General features: G+C 47.7%; 1 protein-coding gene across 4 annotated transcripts in view; it reads right to left on the bottom strand.

Annotated features, from left to right (window-relative positions):
- Positions 1–270: 270 nt before the first annotated feature.
- The window catches only part of ZNF774 (zinc finger protein 774), a 42,440-nt gene continuing 20,502 nt past the window's right edge, over positions 271–22,208 (bottom strand). Inside the window, exons 1-5 of one of the 4 annotated variants that reach the window (XM_040493581.1) lie at positions 8,810–9,199; positions 8,233–8,294; positions 7,133–7,255; positions 4,512–4,618; positions 271–2,635 (exon numbers count right to left, since the gene is read on the bottom strand). In XM_040493581.1, the coding sequence (XP_040349515.1) occupies positions 1,395–2,635; positions 4,512–4,618; positions 7,133–7,239 (1,455 nt within the window). In that variant the 5' untranslated portion in view covers positions 7,240–7,255; positions 8,233–8,294; positions 8,810–9,199 and the 3' untranslated portion in view covers positions 271–1,394. Of the gene's footprint in view, positions 2,636–4,511; positions 4,619–7,132; positions 7,256–8,232; positions 8,295–8,809; positions 9,213–17,543; positions 17,616–22,208 lie in introns of those variants that run through there. The other 3 variants (XM_040493582.1, XM_040493580.1, XM_040493578.1) reach the window with 3 other exon arrangements.

Below are 22,208 nucleotides of genomic sequence, written 5' to 3'. Positions count from 1 at the left end.
AGATAACATGGGGCGGCCAGTCCTACACGTAATGTCTCAGAGACACTCTAACAAATGTCAGAGCTGGTCTGTTCTATGTTGTTAAAGAAGAGACTCGCAGCCAGATCCTGGCTCTGTGTCGCCTAGGTGACCCACGAGGAGTTGCTTAGCATTTTCGGGCCTTAGGTTTTCAACAGGTAGAGAAAGAAGTCTGTTATTATGAGAGAAAATGGGACACCTGGGAAATATTAGCCAGAGTTCCTTGGAGGGAAGACATTTGCAACACTGAACTTTAGAGATATTATTACTTTATAATTTAACAACAAAGTGCTTGTGTGTGTGTGTGCATGTGTGCGCATCAGAGCCTCACAACAATCTTGTGAGGTAGGTAAGGTAGAGGCTGCGAGAAGGTAAAGTCCGGCCAAATTAAATGTCAGGGCCGGGTCTCAAACACCTCACCTTCTCAAGGAAGTCAGTGTTCTTTCCAACACACTGCCTTCCCTCAATTTATTTCAGTTAAATACAGAAATGTACTGGTGCATCGAATGAATGACTCTTAAAAAAAAATTAGGGAGTCACAGTAACTTAAAACTCATGGGCCAATGACCCAGGCGATTCAAAGACAGGAGTTGTTTCCTTCAGCTAAATGCCAGGAAGGATTCCTGTAATATTTAACAGCAATGTTGCTTCCATAGTTTTATAGTCCCCTTCCAGGTCCCTTGGGCTTGTTCATCATGGGATATTTGTGCCTCAGATGACAGCAAACCTCCAGTGGGAGTACCTCATACACGGCTGTACAAAGAGCTTCTGAAATTCTTTCAGCCTCTAAATCACAGGACCACAAACATCCTCTTCGAGAATTCTGCCTCGTCATGGCAATGAGACATCTGGTGACTAATGTTTGCACAGCCCTGGATTGGGAGAGTGTTTTCTGTTTTCTGTGTTCACACCCCAAATCTTCTAGTGGCAATCTCATTTCTGGCAAGTTCTGGGCTTGCAGGGCTGCACTAACGGATTCCTTATCAAGTTATAAGACTAGTTAAACTCAACCAACTTTGTACCGAGCGCCTTTTAACGGCCAGCCATTATACGGTATTAAGGGCTTATGATAAGATCTCAAATATTATTCACTAACGGTGATAATGTGGCCACATTTATCTCACTTCTCTTTTACTTACCAAGCATCAACCGTCAAACTCACCCCTAAGGTCGGTCAAAAACACTGAAGGAATGCCTTTTGTGTTCAGGATATTATTTGGTGCCTATGAGTTTATCTCCGCCATTAAAGCGGGGAAGAAGACGGAGGACAGACCGGGGCCCAACCTCAGCCTCTGATGCCCAGGTTCGGGCTTTCTCTACATGGAGCACTTGGAGACAAGAGAAATGAAAATCTGGAAGGGGCAGCGGACCATTTCCTAGATCAAATGGGTGTTTTGATGGCATAAGAGATGTGCTTTTTGGCGGAAGCTCTTGTCACACCTACTGCAGTGGAAAGGTTTTTCCCCTGTGTGGGTTCTCTGGTGTGTGAGGAAATGGGAACGCTGACTGAAGGTTTTGCCGCACTCGGGACAGCGATAGGGCCTGTCTCCTGCGTGGATTCGTTGATGGGTAATGAAGTGGGAGCTCTGGTTGAAGCTCTTCCCACACTCGCCACATTTATAGGGTCTTTCCCCCGTGTGGATCCTTTGGTGCTTTATGAGGGCAGAGCCGTCGGCGAATCCCTTCCCGCAGTTGTCACACTGGAACGGCCTCTCACCTGTGTGTGTCCTCTGGTGCGTGACCAGGTGTGAGCTCTGACTGAAGCTTTTGCGGCAGTGAGGACAGCTGAAAGGCCTTTCCCCCGAGTGGGTACTCATGTGCGCTACAAAGTGAGAACTATCTCGGAAGTCCTTTCCGCACTCTGCGCACTTGAAGGGCCGCTCTCCCGTGTGGGTTCGCTGGTGCTTCACCAGGTCTGAGCTCTGGCTAAAACTCTCCCCACAGTCGCTGCACCTGTAAGGCTTCACGCCCGTGTGGGTCCTCTGATGGGTGATGAAGTTTGAGCTTCGGCTAAAGCTTTTATGGCATTTGAGACACGTGTAGGGCTTCTCTCCCGTGTGGGTTCTTTGGTGCATGACGAGGTGTGGCTTCCGCCCAAAGGTCTTCCCACACTCGGGGCACTCGTAGGGTCTCTCGCCTGTGTGGGTTCTCTGATGTTTGATGAGCGTAGAGCTGTCGCTGAATTTTTTCTCACAGCCGCTGCACTGGTAGGGTTTCTCTCCCGTGTGCGTTCTGCGATGGGTGACAAGGTCTGAACTCTGCTTGAAGCCTTTCCCACATTCGATGCACTTATAAGGCCTCTCGCCAGTGTGGGTTCGTAGGTGTCTTATGAGATAGGAGCTCTGGTTAAAGCTTTTCCCGCACTCTGCACACACGGGCTTCTTTCCTGCGTATCCATCCAGGAGCTCGTTTAAATCCTTCTCTTGCGGAAAGGGCTCCGGCTGGCCCTCTCCCGGGTGGGTCCGGTGTTCCCCTTCTAACTCAAGGTCCCTCTCCCAGTTTCCTCCCCAACTAGGAGGAGGAGAAATATCCTTATTGGCCCTTTCTGAGGATGTTCCACACCGTTCTGCTGCTTCTGAAATGTCCCGACTGAGTTTGGTCACCTGATTCTCAAAGTCTGAAAAATTAACACAAGTTAACCAATTATCGGGAAAAACATCAGAAAGCAGTGAGGAAGACTGAGATTAGTGGTTTTGCAACAGACTACACTTAATTTGACTACTCTGATTTTAAACCTTATGAAAAGTTTTATTTACTTTTCTAAAGATTTTATTTTATTTTTATACTACAGGCTGGCGTATCCCATCTATTTTATCATATCTATATTATACGGCCGCTTTTGCTGGTGCAAAGATTTTATTTTTAAGTAGTCTCTATACCCAATGTGGGGCTTGAACCCACAACCCCAAGATCAAGACTCATGGGCTATACTGACTGAACCAGCCAGATGAACTCGATGAAGTTTATCAAGCTTACAAAACCTAAATTCCTAAACCCTTTTTAAGATGAATCCTTTTTTTTAAATGTTTATTTTTGAGGGAGAGAGAGAGAGACAGAGTGTGAGCAGAAGTGCAGAGAGAGAGACACACACACAGAATTCCAAGTAGGCTCCAGGCTCTGAGCTGTCAGCACAGAGCCCGACGTGGGACTCGAACTCACAGACCACGCCAAAGTCAGACACGTAACCGACTGAGCCACCCAGGTGCCCCTTAAGGTGACTCTTGAAGTAACCTTGATATCCTTCAAGAGCATATGCCACATATTGTCCAAATCCGGCAACTCTTTTCAAAGATATTACAGTATAGACAAAAGTGAAATGCTTATTTAAAATGAAGGGGCGCCTGGGTGGCGCAGTCGGTTAAGCGTCCGACTTCAGCCAGGTCACGATCTCGCGGTCCGTGAGTTCGAGCCCCGCGTCAGGCTCTGGGCTGATGGCTCGGAGCCTGGAGCCTGTTTCCCATTCTGTGTCTCCCTCTCTCTCTGCCCCTCCCCCGTTCATGCTCTGTCTCTCTCTGTCCCCCAAAAAAATAAAAACGTTGAAAAAAAAAATTAAAAAATATATATATAAAAAAATAATAAGTAAATAAATAAATAAAATGAAGACTTCAGGGGCGTCTGCGTGGCTCAGTCAGTAGAGCCTGTGATTCTTGATCTTGGAGTTGTGAATTCAAATTCCATGTTGAGCAAAGAGTTTACTTAAAAAAAATAAAATGAAGGGACTTCAGCTCAGGTCACGATCTTGTGCTTCGTGAGTTCAAGCCCAACGTCCGGCTCGCTGCTGTCAGCGCCTAGCCTGCTTCGGATCCTCTGTCCCCCTCTCTCTGCCCCTCCCCCACTCACGCTCTCTCAAAAATAAACTTTTTTTAATTAGAAAAAAAGGGGGGGCGTCTGGGTGGCTCAGTCGGCGAAGCGTCCGACTTCGGCTCAGGTCATGATCTCATGGTTCATGAGTTAGAGCCCCACGTCGGGCTCTGTGCTGACAGCTCGGAGCCTGGAGCCTGCTTCGGACTCTGTCTCCTTCTCTCTCTGCCCCCCCCCCCCACTTGTGCTCTGTCTCTCTGCGTCTCTCAAAAATAAATAAATGTAAAACAATTTTTTTTTAATTTTTTTTTTAACATTTATTTTTGAGACAGAGAGAGACAGAGCATGAACGGGGGAGGGTCAGAGAGAGAGGGAGACACAGAATCTGAAACAGGCTCCAGGCTCTGAGCAGTCAGCACAGAGCCCGACGCGGGGCTCGAACCCACGGACCGTGAGATCGGGACCTGAGCCGAAGTCGGCCGCTTAACCGACTGAGCCACCCAGGCACCCCTAAAACAATCTTTTTTTTAAATAAATGAACCAAATGAAGACTTTATTTGGTCCGTTACTGACTGCCCAAGAAGTCCAACTTAAACCTGTAAAAGTGAGAACAGAAGTCTACGGCAGCGTTCCAAATTCTTCACCTAAGCAAGGGCTAGATTTCTTCCCACCTCGTAATAGTCACATCTCACCTGTGTGACTTTCCCGTAGGATCTTTCTTGCCTCGAAATTTTGGAGCGGTAGCGTCCACGGTTCTTCTTTCTGCTCCAGCTGGGAAATCACACTTGGTCTGGAAATCCTATACAGGAAGGTGAACATAGCATATTAATCGGAACCAGCCATACAAAGCCTGACCAAAAGGCAAGCCCTCCTTCTTCCCTAAGCAGAGGACAACAACCAGGGAGATGCTAATGTATGTTTGGTCTCAGTGAAACAATGAGATGGAATAATAAAACAGATTATCTCCCCAAGGGGCTGAGAAAAAAGCCCCTTTCCTCTCATCACACACACACACACACACACACACACACACACACACACACCAGACTTGGGTGACAGAAACTCTAGAGTGAGCACAATAATTCACTTCTGAAGGCGCAAGGCTAAATTCAGATAGAGAGAGAATTTTCTCAGAAACAATGCCGCCAAGACCTCACCCTTAGAAAGAATCAAGGAAGTTAACTCTAATGTCGGGCTTTAAACTTTTCCCAGAAAGGCAGCAGTAGATACAACCATGAGAAAAAGACAAACACTTGTAAGGAAAAAAAAATGGGCAAAGGTCATAAATAGGCAATTCACACACACACACACGAATACACGCAATCTATAAATATATGAAAAATCTTTAACCTTACCATTAACCGGAAAAATTCAAATTAAAACAATGATACAGTTAGGCAATACAATGTAGAGGAAAAGAGTGCAAATTTCAGTTATATTGCCTACGAGTCAATCTTAACCCTTCCTCTTACTAGCTGTGTGACCTCAGGAAAGTTACTTAAATTCTCTGTCTCAGGGTCATCATCTATAAAATAGGGATAATGATAAGACCTACCTTCTAGTATTGTTGTAAGGATTAAGTGGGAACTCTTCAATGTTAGCTATCACTAGTATTTAACCCAGACTCTTAAATTATCCTACCATGATAGGTAGGATGTATAGAAATGGACGCTTTCATAGAATGCTTGTAGGAATAAAGAATTCAATCTTTTTGGAAGGCATTTGGCAAAAATATCAAATACTATAGAAAGATATCTATTCTTTGGCCCAGCAATTCTAGTTCTGGGAATTCTAAGGAAATGAAAAAAAAAAGTTAAAAAATAAAGTTGTGCAAGAGATCTATTACCTAATTATTAACTAATTATACTTTAAGAAACCATATTCCCCGCCCCCCCCCCCCCCAAAAAAAAAAGACAGCTAAAAGATGTTCATCACAATACTGGTAAAGATCTGGAAAGGACCTAAATGTCCTATGACAAAGGAATAATTATATTTGATTAAGCCATATGAAATTGCCAGTGTAGGGGCGCCTGGGTGACTCAGTCGGTTAAGCGTCCAACTCTTAATCTCGGCTCAGGTCACGATCTTACAGTGAATTCGTGCCCTGAGTCGGGCTCTGTGCTGACAGCGCGCAGCCTGCTTGAAATTCTGTCTCTCCCTCTCTCTGCCCCTCCCCTGAGTGTGCTCTCTCTCTGTCTCAAAATAAATAAATTTCAAAAAAAAATTTTTTTCAATTGCCATTGGATAAGTTAAAAAGCGGCTTAAAAATGGTCAAATATATGGTTCAATCTAATGTAAATTATTGTATTCCATACAATAAAATACTAAGTGATTATTTTGAAGCAATGTATAGAAAAAGTTATTGTTGTCGGAATGTATTACAATACAATGTATTGTATAAAAAAGTAAGATGCACAACGGAATTTACGGTATGATCCCAATTTTTTCTCTTTTGTTTTTGTTAATTATATCTGTGCTTAGGACAATGGCTGGAAGGACAGTAACTCTTCCGAAGTGGGATGGAGTGGGACTTTGGGTTTCATTGTTTGTCTTTTTCTTCAATGAGTATATATTAGTATAATTTTATTTTTTTTAATGTTTTTTAACATTTATTTATTTTTGAGAGACAGAGAAAGACAGAGCTCAAGCAGGGAAAGGGCAGAGAGAGAGAGAGAGAGAGAGAGAGAGAGAGAGGGAAGACACAGAATCTGAAACAGGCTCCGGGCTCTGAGCTATCAGCACAGAGCCTGACGCGGGGCTCAAGCCCACAAACCGTGAGATCATGACCTGAGCCGAAGTCGGACGCCCGACCGACTGAGCCACTCAGGTGCCCCTATGGTGAGATACTAATTAAACAATAAATATCAAAGATATCTGCAAACCATAAAGTGCCATAAAAATGTAAGTCATTAAAAAAAAGGAAGTTATTTTTTTTTTCTGCTAGGGAGGCAACAATTATTAAAGATCTCACAGAGATCTTTAGCTCTAAGAGATCAACGTCCCTAGAGACCACTCAGACCTGGGCCCTCTCACATGATCTAAGTCTTTAAAATATATTTTTTTTTATGTTTATTTATTTTTGAGATAATGCGAGAGACAGAATGCAGGCAAGTGGAGGGGCAGACAGAGGGAGACACAGAATCCAAAGCAGGCTCCAGGCTTCGAGCTGTCAGCCCAGAGCCTGACGTGGGGCTCAAACTCACAAACCGTGAGAACGTGACCTGAGCCGAAGTCAGACGCTTGTCCGACTGAGCCACTCAGGTACCCCTCACATGATCTAAGTCTTAAACCTAAAGGAGAGTAGCATCCTTACCCTGGGAGAGCCCATTCTTGTAACTGTGCTGGGTGGTATCCCTGAAGAGCATTCTCTAAGCAGGGTCCAGGTAACCCATTCTTCCCTGAAGTCCCCAGCCACATCATTGAGAGTCATCAGTTCCTAAAGCAGGAGAACTCAGTATGCATCAAAAGCTCTCTGGATAGTCTAACCATTGTCTCAAAATCAAAAGACCGCCCCGGTGCCACCAGTGTACCCAAAGACCCCAGCCCCCCCCTCCCCCCGGAATAGAATAGTTCTGAGATAAATTCTGTCAACCATAGAAGGGTTGCTTTTCTTACTGTTTTTACATAATCCTTCCCTTGGCCAACATTCACATCACTAAGTGAGGCCTGGAGCTCCCAAACACAGCTACAAGAAACATTAACCTTTTGAGGAACAAATTGTCCATGATGGACAAGATAAACAAAGGATAGAGTACGCAGGTTTTGGGGGGAGGGGCTTGATTTTGCGAAAAGCTCTCCAGCTACATCTTCCTCCGCAAGCTAGGAAATTGTGGATTTAATTATACTCGTATTAGCTATGAGAACAGCTGACTTTTCCTGGCTTGCAGATTTGGTGTCAACCTCAAGGAACAGATCAGACAGAACATGAAAAGTTCTGGGTACCATTTTTACAGTAATGTGCTGTAAAAGGCAGTAGGAGTCACAAAGAAATAGAATTTTGTTTTGTTTTGATGTGTGTGTGTGTGTGTGTGTGTGTGTGTGTGTGTGTGTTTGTGGGGGGGAGGGGTGGCTTAAAGAGTTTCCAATAGAAAAAAACACAAGTCAGCCAGCTGAATCTACTACAAAAACTTCTGCGTTTCAGTGGAGGATGGTACCAGACTGGAAGGAGGAAGCTTTCCTCTTTCTCGTCTTTTGTCACACCAATCGAAGCACCTGGCTACTACTAGAATATTCTTGCACTCTTCGTGGAAATACTCATGCATTTACACACATTGCTCTCGGTCCTTTATAAAGTACTGAGTTTTTAAAGACCTAAAAACCGTAAGGAAACATTTCATCTCTCTGCTTTAAAACCCCAACAAACGAAAGGAATGTCATTAGGAGGTAAAAACTGAAAATAAGTTTTGAGCATACATTTTATTTCGGCATCCATTAGGAGACACAACTGCAGGGCCCACTTGCAGGAGACAGCGGGACTGAGGGGAGGAGAGTTCAGAGCCACGGTCACGGAAACATTGTTTCCCACCCGGTCTCCCGTCCCCCCACCCCCACCCCCCGCAGGTGACCCCGCAGGCTCCCGGAGCGCCGAGGTGCTGTGACTAAGTGCCATCGTGAGCGGCACCGGCTTGTTCGCTGGGTTTATTAATAGGGACATGACGGCACGGGTGGGACCGGCACTCGTCCCCCACCCCCACCCCTCTCGCGGTGCTGCAGGCCCTAATCAGGGCGCCGCGGTCACAGGGTCACAAGGCACGCCGAAGCCCGGGGACCACGACCGAGGAGCGGGAAGACTGATCAAGAGGATGGGCTATCCCGACGACGGCACAGAAAGCCGCAGCCACCTCTCCTCACTCTTCAGCGAAATCCGCGGGCTCCGAAAGGCGAGCGCGGCGACCCGGCAGGGGCCACAGCGCGGCGGCGGGCGAGTCCCCTCCACGCCCCTCTGCAGCTCCCGGGCGACCGCCGCAGTCTCCTTCCCCGCATCACTCACCGGCCCGGCTCCGGGATGGAGCAGAAAGTGAGAGTCCTCCACCGCCGAGCCGCTCCCGGCCCACAAAGCCGAGGCGGTCCCTTCTCGAACCCGACCGGGATTCGTGACAGGACTGTGGGGACACAGGTGGGACTCTGCGCTCGACCGCTCGCAGCCGGAAGACACCGCCCCTGTTTCATTGCCATTGGCTGCTCAGTTTCGGCGACCAGAAGCCTTGTCCGTCCATAGGCTGATGCAGCTTTCAATCTCCGCGCGGCCTTCTGGGAAATGTAGTCTCGAACAAGACCGCTTCAAAGGACTCGGAGTCCGGGGATGCCCAGGTCCCAGCGGTGCCAAGTGCAAAACCCAGTTCTCCCTACCGCGGGAACTGCTTCTCCCGAGGTGAGAGGGTGGGGTCCGGAGACTGTACACCCGGAGAGGGATCTGCAGATGCGAACCACCCGGCCTCACCCGACTGCCGCCGAGCAGCCTTGTACCAACGGCGGCGCCTCCCGCGCTCTGGCACCTCGCCCTTGCCAAGCGCGGGGCAGCTCATCGCCGCGGCCCTGTGGATCCTCCTGTGCCGGGTTCCCCATCCTGGGGGGCAGAGCCTGCCTAGTGTCTGCCACCAACAGATCCCTGGGCAACTGAGGCTGTGCATTAAGAAACCCCAAGCAGAAGCCTTTAGCGGAAAACAGACGTTTTGCCCCCTCCCATTAGCATCGCAATTTCCTCTCCATTGGTTACCATACCTGTTAATAGCCAGAGGAGGCTGGCCTGGGTGTCTTATCGCCTAGGAAAGGTGTACTGGGTTCCAAACTGTGGAGCCTCCCGGGTCTTATGTGAGAACCAGTGTTCACTTTGGGCGAGCCCCTACCTAAAAAATAATAGAAGCCTTTCTTTACAATGAAGAAAACGCACCTGTCTACCCGATTTGTTGATTCATTCAGTGCAGTTAAAAACAAACAAACAAAAAACCGAAACATTTTGGGGCACTTGGGTGGCTCGGTTGGTTAAGCGTCCAACTTTGGCTCAGGTCATGGTCTCGTGGTTCTTTGAGCCCTGAGTGGGGCTCTGTGCTGACAGCTCAGAGCCTGGAGCCTGCTTTGGATTCGGTTTCCCTCTCTCTGCCCCTCACCCACTCGTGCTCTCTCTCTCTCTCTCTCTCTCTCTCTCTCAAAAATAAATAAAGAATAATAAAAGAATAATAATAATAAAGAAGAAATTAAAAATAATAATAATAAGAAGAAGAAGAACATTTTGTGGTGGACTGTAAAATTCTTAGAATTACCAGCTCAAGGGGTAATGTGAAAGACTCCTTAAGCGCTAGTTCAACCATTCCTTCAATGTGTACGGTGTATCTTCCAACGAATATTTACTGGGAACGTTCTACATTCCAGACTGTTCTGCGCATTGTGGTTACCCACAGGAATCACATGTGACCATTGCCTTCCTGAAGCTCACAGGCCAACAGAGGCGAGAAACCATAGAAGATACACTGCGATACCAAATAATGTTTTCTTTTTTTTTTTTTCCTTCCATATAGCTAGTGCATCTCAACTGTTTTGCTATATAACTGTAGTCAGCTGCAAAATGACCACAGTAGCATTTTGGGGAATTCTGACCACCATAAACAAACATCTGGTTTTGCTCAGCAGATATATTTTAGTTAGATGGAAATGGGAATAAACTGAAATCTCAGGGGAACCCAGAAACAGCAAGGAACACCCTGGAAACCTAGGGAGTGCCAGGCTCCCATAAACGGAACACAGTTCAGGGCCTGGATAATCAGAGGCATCTCCAGGCCCCTCAGGGGTCTTTCTGGTATTCTGCCATCAGGAAGATTCTATGGCTCTTCAAGCGATCATCAGGGAGTGTGGAGGGCAGATACATGAAGAGTCACTGAATCTGGCTGATGGCTATCCCTTGCCTCTCCCTCTGGCCTCGTTCCTTCTGCCCCAGCCTCGCTCTCTTAGCATTTTATTCATCGTTATCAGATGTGTGGGGAGAAGAAGGGGAGGAGAAGCTCGGTCTCATGAGAAAATCAGCCTGTAGAGAAATGAGGCCATGTACCCCGGGTGGCTACTTGGAGCAGGCCCATGACCTATTAGGAGTTGGGTGCTTACAGGTGTGGCAGCATGGAAATGGAGGAGGGGAGGGAAGCTGAAAAGACTTCATGGAGGATGAAAAGAGATTTTTAGCAGGTGCTTTAACTCCCTCTAAGGGAGGGAGTATATCGTCTATTGGTGCATAATAAATTACCCCTCAAACGTCGTGGGTTACAACAACATTTATTATGGTTTCTGTGGCTCGCGAATCCGAGCAGCTTAGCTGGCTGTCTCTAACTGAAGGTCTGTCATGAGGCTGCATCCAGGTGCTGACTGGGGCTGCAGATGATCTGAAGGCCTGACTGGGGCTGGAGGATCTGCTTCCAAGCTCACACATACACAGGCTGTCTCCTCACACGTAGGCCTCTCCTCACAACATGGTGGCCAGTTTCCCCAGAATGAGCGATCTGACAGAAGCAGAGGCTCACCTAATCTTGGAAGTGATATACCGTCCCTTCTGCCAAATGCCCTTGGTCATGCAGACCACCCCTGGTACGGTGTGGGACAAGGACATGAATACTAGGAAGCATGGATCAGTGGGCCACCTTGGAGACTGGCTACCACAGGACTAAAGTGGCCTTTAGGACATTTTCCTTGTGACACTCTGTCAAACTCCTGTGGCACCTCTTTAAGGAAACTTGTAATAGAGATCTACACGTACGGGAAGCGGGGAGGGACAGTCACAATGTACATGGCACGACCCAGAGGTACAAATTAAAAAAGAATTTTTTTTTTATTTTAGAGAGAGAGAGAGTATGAGCAGGGGAGAGAGAGGGAGAGAGAGAGAGAGAGAGAGAGAGAGAGAGAGAGAGAGAATCTCAAGCAGGCCCCACACTCAGCATGGGGCCCAACGTGGGGCTCGATCCCACAACCCCAGAATCATGACCTGAGCCGAAATCAAGAGTAGGATGCTCAACGGACTGAGCCACCCAGGCGCCCTAGTACACATTTTTTTTTTTTAAGTCTTCATGACTGCACTAAGATTCCTCAGAAGATTCTCATTACTGGGCAGCTCTTCAGCTTACTGGTTAAAACATTCTCTTTCGGGTTTGAAATAGTTAAATTTGGGCAAATCGTAGTCCATTTAAAGTTCAAACTCCCTCTGAAAGCTGTCTGTCTCCCCCAACGGCGTCCTCTCCACTTACTCATTCCCAAGATGTTACTGGGGAGCAGGGGGCGCACGGGGGGGAAGGGACCCCAGTTCTCCAGCTGACCTTCTCCACTGACTCCTGCTCACCCCACGCACAGCTCACTCACCAGATCTCTCCTGGCCTCTCTACTCATTTCATCGCCACTGACCCGTCCAATTCCGGGAGCCTGTTCTCTCCGGTGCCTGCTTAGGCCACTGCCCTGAAGTCTTGGCCATGGGTCTTCAGCCACAGGGTGACCCTTCGGGAGGCTTCCTGGCTCTCAGTTTCAGCCTGTCCCATCACCCTTACTGGGAGCACTTGGAGATTTCTGAAACCCTCCATGGTACACAGCATAAGCCTCGGGGTGCTACTTCTGACCCTCTTTCTGCCCGATTCATCCATGGCTGCCATTTCCACACTACTGTAACTACATCGCGTTGACTCAGGGATGCTCTATGGGTCAGTCTCCTTTAACAGTTCAAAAAAGAAACAGGCTGCAATTTCTTTCTTTCTTTTTTTAATAGGTTTCCTTCATTAAAAAAATTGTTTTAATGTTTATTTTTCAGAGAGTGGGGGAGGAGCGGGGGGGCCCGGGGGACAAAGGGTCCAAAGCAGGCTCCAGGCTGACAGCACAGAGCCCGATGCTGGGCTTGAACTCACCAATCGTGAGATCATGACCTGAGCCGAAGTCGGAGTCTCCCCCCACTTCCCCGGCTGAGCCATCCAGATGCCCCAGCTGCAATTTCTTTTATTTCAGTTTCCCTTTCAGTCTCTTTGGGGTTCTTAGCACTGTCCTGCGTCTGTTCCCGTTGGTGATAAACTTCCCGGCCTCCTTTTAATGGCTCCAGCCTGCCTGGAGCCCCTCTCTAAGGGACTGTGCCTGGCTGTGTGTAAGGGACTACTGTCGTTCAGCCTGTAGGGGCTATTTTTCTCAGGTATCAAGAAGCGTGGAAATAGCACCGGTCCAGCCACTCTGGGAGGGCCAGCAAGGACTCAGATGACCTCTGTCTCTCTGCTCTGCCTACCTTAGTGGGAGGCCCTTGTCTTGGTCGCTTCCAGTCATCACGTCCGGGTTTCAGAATAGAATATCGTTCCACCATTAAATGCTATCAGCATTGAACTAATGCAGAACGTGGAAAAATGAAAGATGTGTAAAAAAAAAAAAATGCGGCAAAACAGGTGCATCAAATATGATCCCACTTGTATGTGGTGAACACTTGTCATTTGTCTACTAGCTCACTGGTCCCGGGTACTACAAGAAATAGCACCCGATCTTTCTTGAGGAAACAGCACCCGTGGTTCAGACGTGAGCTGGCCTCTCCTTGCATGACCCTCCCCTCCGTCACAGGGTTTGGTTTAGAAGCGGGTACTTGAGGGGCGGCTGGGCGGCTCAGTCGGTTAAGTGTCCCACTCCGGATTTCGGCTCAGGTCATGATCTTGCGGTCCGTGGGATCGAGCCCCACGTCGGGCTCTGTGCTGATATCGCAGAACCTGTTTGGGACTCTCTCTCTCCCTCTTTCTCTGCCCCTCCCCTGCTTGTACTCTCTCTCTCTCTCTCTCTCTCTTTCTCTCTCAAAATAAATAAATAAACATTACACTCTATACTAAAAACCAGAAGTGGGCACTTGATCCAGACTGAGCCAGTCACAGCCCCGTGCCACCTTGCGATGACAGTTTGTCAGAGAGTGTGCTGGTGTATCAAGCAGAGCCTGTCAGGAACCTTCCCTGGCACTTCTTAATCTGGAACCAAAGAAAAAAGGCCTTTTCCCACAGGGGAAGATGGGAGGCCGGGAGGCCGGGAGGCTGGGGGAAGGGGCCGCCATGTTTCCTGCCGGGTGAACTGCAGTCTGAGTGCACGAGTGGACCACAGAGAGCTGGAAGCAGAGAGCAAAAGCTGGGGGGGGGCAGTCCCGAGAGCCTTCGAGTCTTTGGTCACTGAGGCCAGAAATAACCCTGACTTTGCCTTAAGTTTGTTTTATGAGTCAATGCACATTCCTTTCTTGCCTAAGCTAGTTTGAGTGGCAAAGGTCAGACACTCGAAATTTAAAAATTCCCCAATAACGCACCATTTCTGTTAAAAAAAAAAATCCATGGACGTGTACACAAACATAAGAAGAGCTTTTGCTCATCTGAATTTCAAATCTCTCTCAATGACCCTATTCGGTTTTTAATGCCGTGTTTTAGAATTATCCAGTTAAATGTACTTTCTGTAAAGCGTTCAGATAATTCACCTAAAAGAGAATACAGTTAGAAACAAAATGTGCAGCTTTCATCCTTGCTGATAATAACAAACGAGCAAAATTACTTGAAACCCTTTTAAACTGAACCACTTCCAGGCGAATTAACCAATTCAACTCCTTCTTGGTAGAGATTCAAAACAAAGTATCTATACCTAATGTGCTAAAAAGGATCAGGCGGGGATTATGACCAACTGGTATGATAATGAGGTAATTCTCCTAAACTCCCTCTTTACAGAGGAGACAGTGTATCTTCTGTAAAGATGTGTTCTCATTTGGAGGAGGGCCTGAAATTTCCAGAAGGCTTCCGCACAACCTCCTTCCAGGATCTGGGAACCAGCTTTGTTTCCTGCCTCTGGTAACCCGACATCACTCATAAAAGACTTTTTTGTGTACTGTGAATCGTATGAGGGAGACTTTGTGACCCTACAGGTTAATTTTTGCAAGACAGAAATTCTCTATTTGAAAATGCATGTTGAAATCACATATTCTATCACCATGGGGAGTTTCTTACTTCCTCTAACAAAAAATCTTTTATTTTTATGATTATGTAAGTAAGATGCATTCATTTTTTAAAAAATTAGAAATACAGGGGCGCCTGGGTGGCTCAATTGGTTAAGCGTCCGACTTCGGCTCAGGTCATGATCTCACGGTTCCTGAGTTCGAGCCCCACATTGGGCTCTGTGCTGACAGCTTAGAGCCTGGAGCCTGCTTTGAATTCTATGTCTCCCTCTCTCTCTCTGCCCCTCCCCTGCTCATGCTCTGTCTCTCTCTCCTTCAAAAATAAATAAAAACATTTAAAAAAAATTTAAAAAGTTAGAAATACAGAGAAATAGATAAATCCTACCACCCACTAAAAAAAATCACTGTTAATATTTTGCTACATATCTTTCCTCTGTGTGTGTGTGTGTGTGTGTGTGTGTGTGTCTGTGCATGCGTGCTAGAAAATTTTGCCCAAGCAGAAGCTACAGTTGAGATATCTCTGGGGAGAAGGGGGAATCCTTCCCTTCTTCCCTCATTCCATTTGATGTTCTTATATGTGTCGGTATCTGAGGTCCTTTACTTTTTTGTTTCAAGAAGGAGAGTGGAGATTTGGGGGCAGAGGTACCTGGTGAGAAGAAGCGATGAGGACAATGTGGGGAACAGTTTGGTGTCTGGTGTGTTTTTCGGCCACTTATGAAGGCAGACGGAGAAACTCGGAGAGCCGTGCTCAGCAGAGGCCGGCTGGGGCCCCGGGCGCCGGCCGTGCTCTCCGGGGAGCAGGGATGCCTCGCAACCCAGGACTGGAGAAGGGCCCCCCTCCTAACCCGGGGGGGTGGCACTACCTGGCCAACAGCCTCTACCGCACAGGCAGCCGGAGAAGGGTGTGGGCTGGCCAAGCTAACAACTGGAGTAGTGTCACATCTGGGGATGCCTCTAAGGAAAGGGAAGAGTTTTCCGAGCGAGGGTGAGGAAGGACATGGGGGTCTTGCAGTCAAGGGCATGATATGTAGAGCAGCACTTCCCAAATCTTAATAGCTACGTGAATCACCTGGGGTGGGGGGAAGGCTTGTGTTTTGTTTTGGTTTTTTTGTTTGTTTGTTTCTATTTTTAAATGCCTTTTAAGTTTTTGGCTTTTTTCCTCCCCCCACTTTTAATGATGTTAACATAGCACTTTATTTACTGGGAACCTTTTACTTTACATTACTTCCATAGATGATCCAAAATAAAGCCATAAGATTTTCATGTTGTATTACTTGGGGAACATTTCTTTCTACTGGAATAATTAAAAAAAAATTTTTTTTTAATGATTACTTATTTTTGAGAGAACGGCAGAGCATGAGCAGGGGAGGGGCAGAGAGAGAGAGGGAGACACAGAACCCGAAGCAGGCTCCAGGCTCTGAGCTGCTAGTACAGAGCCCGACGCGGGGCTCGAACTCACAAACCTCGAGATCATGACCTGAGCTAAAGTTGGACACTTAACTGAGCCACCCAGGTGCCCCTCTACTAAAGTGACTTAAGCAGCATTTTCTCTTCCTGTCCTGTGGGAACAAAAGAAATCTTAAGATTTGTTAAAGGTTGCAGGCAATATGTTAGGTTGGCTTCATTTAAAAAATGTTTTTGAAATAAAATTCATATAGCATAAATTCAAAAATTCAGTGGTGGTTAGTATATTCACAATGTTGAGCAAACATCACCACTATCTAATTCCAGAACATTTCCATCATTCCCCAAAAGAAATCCCTCACCCATCATCAGTGACTCCGATGCCCCCTTTCGCCCATACCCCAGGCAGACAATAATCTTCTTTTTGTCTCTATAGATCTGCTTTATCCAGGACATTTCAAATGAATGGAATCATACGATATGTGCTCTTCTGTGTCTGACTTCTTTCATTTAACATAATGTTTTCAGGGCTTATCTATGCCATACCACATATCAGTATTTCATGCCTTTTTATGGCTCAGTAATATTCCATTGTGTGGACAGACCTTATTTGCGTATCCACTCATCAGCTGATGTGGGAGCCTGTATATTAAATATGTATTCTGATTTAGCAGGCGGGGCTAGGACGGGGTCTGAGATTCTGCATTTCTAGCAAGTTCCCAGGTTGTTGTCCCACACTGCTAGTTCAAACACCACGCTTGGAATATAAAGGATTTAGGGGCACCTGGGTGGCAGAGTCGGTTAAGTGTCCAGCTTCGGCTCAGGTCCTGATCTCACGGTTCGTGAGTTCAAGCCCTGCATCAGGCTCGCTGCTGTCGGTGTGGAAGCCGCTTAGGATCCTCTGTCCCCCTGCCCTCCTCCCACTTGCGCTCTCTGTCTTTCAAAACATAAAAAATGAATGTAAAAAAAAAAAAAGGAACATAAAGGATTTAGACTCTAAACACGCATTTTAGAGCATCACAATTTAGGATACTAATATGAGTACAAACCTGAAGCACACTGGGTAAATACACTCATACACAATTTTTTTTTTCCAACGTTTATTTATTTTTGGGACAGGGAGAGACAGAGCATGAATGGGGGAGGGTCAGAGAGAGAGGGAGACAGAGAATCGGAAACAGGCTCCAGGCTCTGAGCCATCAGCCCAGAGCCCGACGCGGGGCTCGAACTCACGGACCGCAAGATCGTGACCTGGCTGAAGTCGGACGCTTAACCGACTGCGCCACCCAGGCGCCCCACTCATACACAATTTTTAAAAGAAGGATGGACTCCTGCTGTTAGTGTACTTTTGTTAAGGTGAACGAGGCGTCAATCTTCAGCATGGATCTCTGCCTTCATTAAAGCATTTACTCACCATGAACGCAGGGAAAAACTTTCCTTTCACAGCCCGGACTTGACCTTGACAAACGTTATCAAGCACTGATACCTGTAAGCCACAAATGGTCATATTACTTAGAGTGAATGTTTATTACCAACGACGGAGATCCGAGGTCCCTGATTTATGAATTTGTTCATCGCTCTTCCTTTTATGGGTCGTTCCCACAGGAGATGGGAGTGCCTCTTTTGTGAGAACATTTCTGCACCCAGGATATCAAGAGACACGCTGATACGCAGCAGCCCAAATGAATTACCGTCTTTCATCTAAAATGCCACTACGTGCCGCTAAGAGAGGGAACAAAACTGCCTGTTAAACTCTGACATGCTGTCAGTTGTAAGGTGCATCCTGACTTCAATGATGCCACCATAAGGTAATCAGGGACAGCGAAATATGGCAACGCCCCCGTGGGCCCCAAACTCACTTTATGTGTCACTGAAATCCCGTACTGGCCTTGCTTTCCGGCCGGGATGCGAGCAGCGACCTGGTCTGTGGCTGCCGCAGGCTCCGAGTCACAGGAGGGCACGAACCCACCGAAGCCACCGTGCCCGGCTTCGCACCAGCATCCGTGCTTCCGCCCTCTGCCTCGCGGGTTCTAGCATTTGGTTCTGCCTCGCGGGTTCTAGCCTCCACGGAGGCTGCCTTGGGTTCTAGCATTTGCTGTAACTGCTGGAGGAGGAAGGTTGCTCAACTCCTAAGAGAGAAGAGGTTAATACCCTGCAGGGGCAAACGTTGACTAATGAGGGACTTTAGCAGCCTGGAGATGGCTTGATCCTCCCTTCCGTGCCCCTCCCCCACACCGGCCCCCCATCCCCCACCCCGCCCCAGGCTCAGAGATGATACAGCTTTTTTTTTCGGCTTCTCAAAGACATCCTGTGAGACACAGGAAGCAATCGTGTTTGCAAAAGCTGTGGCCAGTACAGTGATGCATGCTCTCACATTTGCTCCTCTCCTTCCCTTGCTGTGCTCCCTTTTCCTCATCACTCCTGCGGCCCTGGGAACAGATGCTCCCACACAGTCTGGTATAAAAACCTCGCCTCAGATTCTGTTCTCTAAGGAACCCAGGCTCAGACATCATCTCCACCGACGCACGTCGCGGGAATGAAGTCATATGCCGATGTGGATGGGGAAAGAAGGGGCGGTGTTGAAAGGAGAGGAGAAGTAGCAGAGGTGTTCTAGAATTTTCCAAGTTGTCAGTACCAGGGCTTAACTGATTCCTTACACACAAAACACACTGGACATAGATCTCTATGATCAGGTGAATAGCTAGTATCTGCCTGCAGAAGGGAGGGTGGAGGGGCGCCTGGGGGGCTCAGTCGGTTAAGCGTCCGACTCGGGCTCAGGTCATGATCTCACGGAGCGTGAGTTTGAGCCCCGCGTCGGGCTCTGTGCTGACAGCTCAGAACCTGGAGCCTGCTTCAGGTTCTGTGTCTCCCTCTCTCTCTGCCCCTTCCCTACTTGTACTTTGTCTCTCTCTCTCAAAAAATAAATAAAGATAGATGGGAAGAGTGGATTCAGTATGTGACTTCTTAGAGACTGACACTAAGGGTAACAGCAGCTCCTTCGACCCAGCATCACTTCTAGGAATTAATCCTACAGACACACTTCTGTGCGTGCACCGTATATAAAGAAAGTATCATATTGTTGCTTATAACTGGAAGCATCTCAAACGTCAGTCAGTACGAGACGGGCTAAATGAATTAGGACGTCCCTAGGCCACGAAACACTATGCGGCCATTCAACAGTGAGGAAAATCTAAACGTTCTGGTGTGGACTGCCTTCCAAGATATAGTACAGCATGAAAAAAAAAAAAAAAAAAAGCCAACACCAAAGCAGTACATGCCGCTGACCAACATTGGAGTGAAAAAGATCCATATACCAGGGAGCCTGGGTGGTTCAGTCAGTTGAGCGCCCGACTCCTGGTTTCGGCTCAGGTCATGATCTCAGGATTCGTGGGATCGAGCCCCACATCGGGCTCTGCGCTGAAAGTGTGGACCCTGTTTAGGATTCTCTCTCTCCCTCTCTCTGCTCCTCCCCCCTCAAAATGAATGAATGAATGAATAAATAAATAAATAAATAAATAAGCATTAAAAAATATCTATCTGTAAACATGTTTCTATCATTCATAGACTTTCTCTGTAAAAGTAGAGACCACTGGGGCGCCTGGGTGGCGCAGTCGGTTAAGCGTCCGACTTCAGCCAGGTCACGATCTCACCGTCTGTGGGTTCGAGCCCCGCGTTGGGCTCTGGGCTGATGGCTCAGAGCCTGGAGTCTGTTTCCGATTCTGTGTCTCCCTCTCTCTCTGCCCCTCCCCCGTTCATGCTCTGTCTCTCTCTGTCCCAAAAATAAATAAACGTTGAAAAAAAAAATTAAAAAAAAAAAAAAAGTAGAGACCACTAAGACTGGTTACTTCTGAAAAGGGCAACTGGGGTCGTGTGGCCTGAGGGACAGAGGTGGGAGTGAGACCTGTTCGTTTCACTTCCATTTTTTAACGGTGTGTATTCTTCAATCACCTAAACGTGTTTTTGAGCACTGGCTGGGTGTTTCTCTTCTTCTGTGAGGTGGCAACTCTTAGTGTCTTCATTCCACAAGGAGGACACCAAGGGAGAAGAGGTGAAATGACTTGCCCAGGGTCACACACGGCTATGGCAGCTGAGCCGGGATTCAAAACTGGATCTAACTCCAAAATCCAGGGGGATCAACTCATCCCGATTTGCTGGGATTCTCCTGGTTTAGCAGTGACTGTCCCTCACCCCGGGAAATGCTTAAAAACTGTCCTGGTTTTCTTTTTTATGTTTATTTTTGAGAAAGAGAGTGAGACACAGCGTGAGCACGGGAGGGTCCTAGAGACGGAGACCCAGAATCCAAAACAGGCTCCAGGCCCTGAGCCATCAGCTGTCAGCACAGAGCCCGACGCGGGGCTCGAACCATGAACCGTGAGAACAAGACCTGAGCCGAAGTCAGACGCCCAACCGACTGAGCCACCCAGGCACCCTTGCCCTGGTTTTCAGACAGAAAGCCCACATCCTGGACACTTCCTTGGGCCTGGACAAAGCAGGATGGCTGGTCACCCTACCGAAATCCCAGATCTCGGCCGCTCTGCTCTGCTACCTTCCTGACGAACTCACGTGTCCTATCCGATCCAGCGTTGACAAATACCTATAAACCGGGAATTTGGAGCTGCACCTGTGGACACCTTCTGAGGTCCCTCCCCGGGCCACACCGTCATCTGGGAGAAACGCCCTCCCTGCTGGTGCGGGTCCCTGGGGTCAGTACGCACCACGGGACTCTACTTTTTCCTGCACAAACGGTTGCAGCGTGAGGGCACTTTTGATCCAGGTCAAAAACCCAGCGGTCACAGATTCTCTCTCCCAGGAGTGCGGCCCTGGCACTCTGGAGACTCCCTACTTGAGGCTGCAAGCCCCGTGAGGGCCTGGTAACCCTGGCCTGAGGCGCCACTGGGGCCGTGCGCTGGAGGCAGACTCGCCAAAGCAGAAGAATGAATCCCATGTCAGACAGCAGCGGACGCGGGAGGTCACGGGGCCGCCTCTGGGCCCCGGGGCTACGTGGCTTCTCGAACTGGGTCAGAGTACCCTGCGGGCTTGGTCTCATTGCTTCTCCTGGACACTACCATGTCGCCCTGTACCTTCCCACCCGATCTCCCTTTTGGTCTGGAGCTATTCTCCATGGGTTTCCATCCCTTGAAGACAAACATTCCCTAAACAACGAAAACAATGCTAATTAAAAATGTAATCTCTGCTGGGGCACCCGGCATGCAACTTTTCACGTTGGGGTGATAGGTTTGAGCCCCACATTGGGAGTAGAGATCACTTAAGAATAAAATCTTAAAGGGGCCCCTGGGTGGCTCAGTCGATTGAGCGTCTGACTTCAGCTCAGGTCACAATCTCGTGGTCCACGAGTTTGAGCCCCACGTGGGGCTCTGTGCTGACAGCTCAAAGCCTGGAGCCTGCTTCAGATTTTGGGTTTCTTTCTCTCTGCCCCTCCCCTGCTCAGGCCTCTGTCTTTTTCTTTCTTTCAAAAGCAAATAAACATTAAAAAAAATTAAAAATAAAATCTAGAAAAAAGAATACACGCACACACGTATGTGTGTGTGTGTGTGTGTGTGTGCGCGCGCGCGTATGTATGTATACTGTGTGTATATATATAATCTTTGCTTCCTGAGGGCTGGCAATCCAAGGCAGAGAACACTGACATTGCCCAATGTAGGGGGCCAGAGGACAATTTCTTTGGTCCTTCAATTCACAGGGTTCTTTTCTTCGTTTTAAAGTAGGTAAGTAATAATACATACTTATATTTTCACGGTCAAGGTCTCAAATAATACAGAAAAGATGAAGACCTACCTCCGTCTTCAACAATCCCATTCTTTTCCTGTGCCCCGAGGAAACCACTGTTAAAGGTCTGGTGGATGTGTATCCTTCCAGACCTTTCCCCTGCATTTCTATTCACATGTGTACTTTTCTCCTAAACGCCACTGCACGCTGGGGGCCACAATCTGGCAGCCTGTAGGCTTATAGCAGGTTTGGCTTGACCCACAGAGCATTTTTGAAAATCTCTAAGTTAGTTGGCAACATTTTAAATTGGGATATTTCGTGAAAGTCTTGGAAACTTGGAAGATAAGGCGAC

Source organism: Herpailurus yagouaroundi, unplaced genomic scaffold (assembly GCF_014898765.1).
Source record: "Herpailurus yagouaroundi ecotype Mexico unplaced genomic scaffold, PumYag 185, whole genome shotgun sequence".
Taxonomy (NCBI): domain Eukaryota; kingdom Metazoa; phylum Chordata; class Mammalia; order Carnivora; family Felidae; genus Herpailurus; species Herpailurus yagouaroundi.
This window is presented reverse-complemented; position numbering and strand designations above follow the sequence as displayed.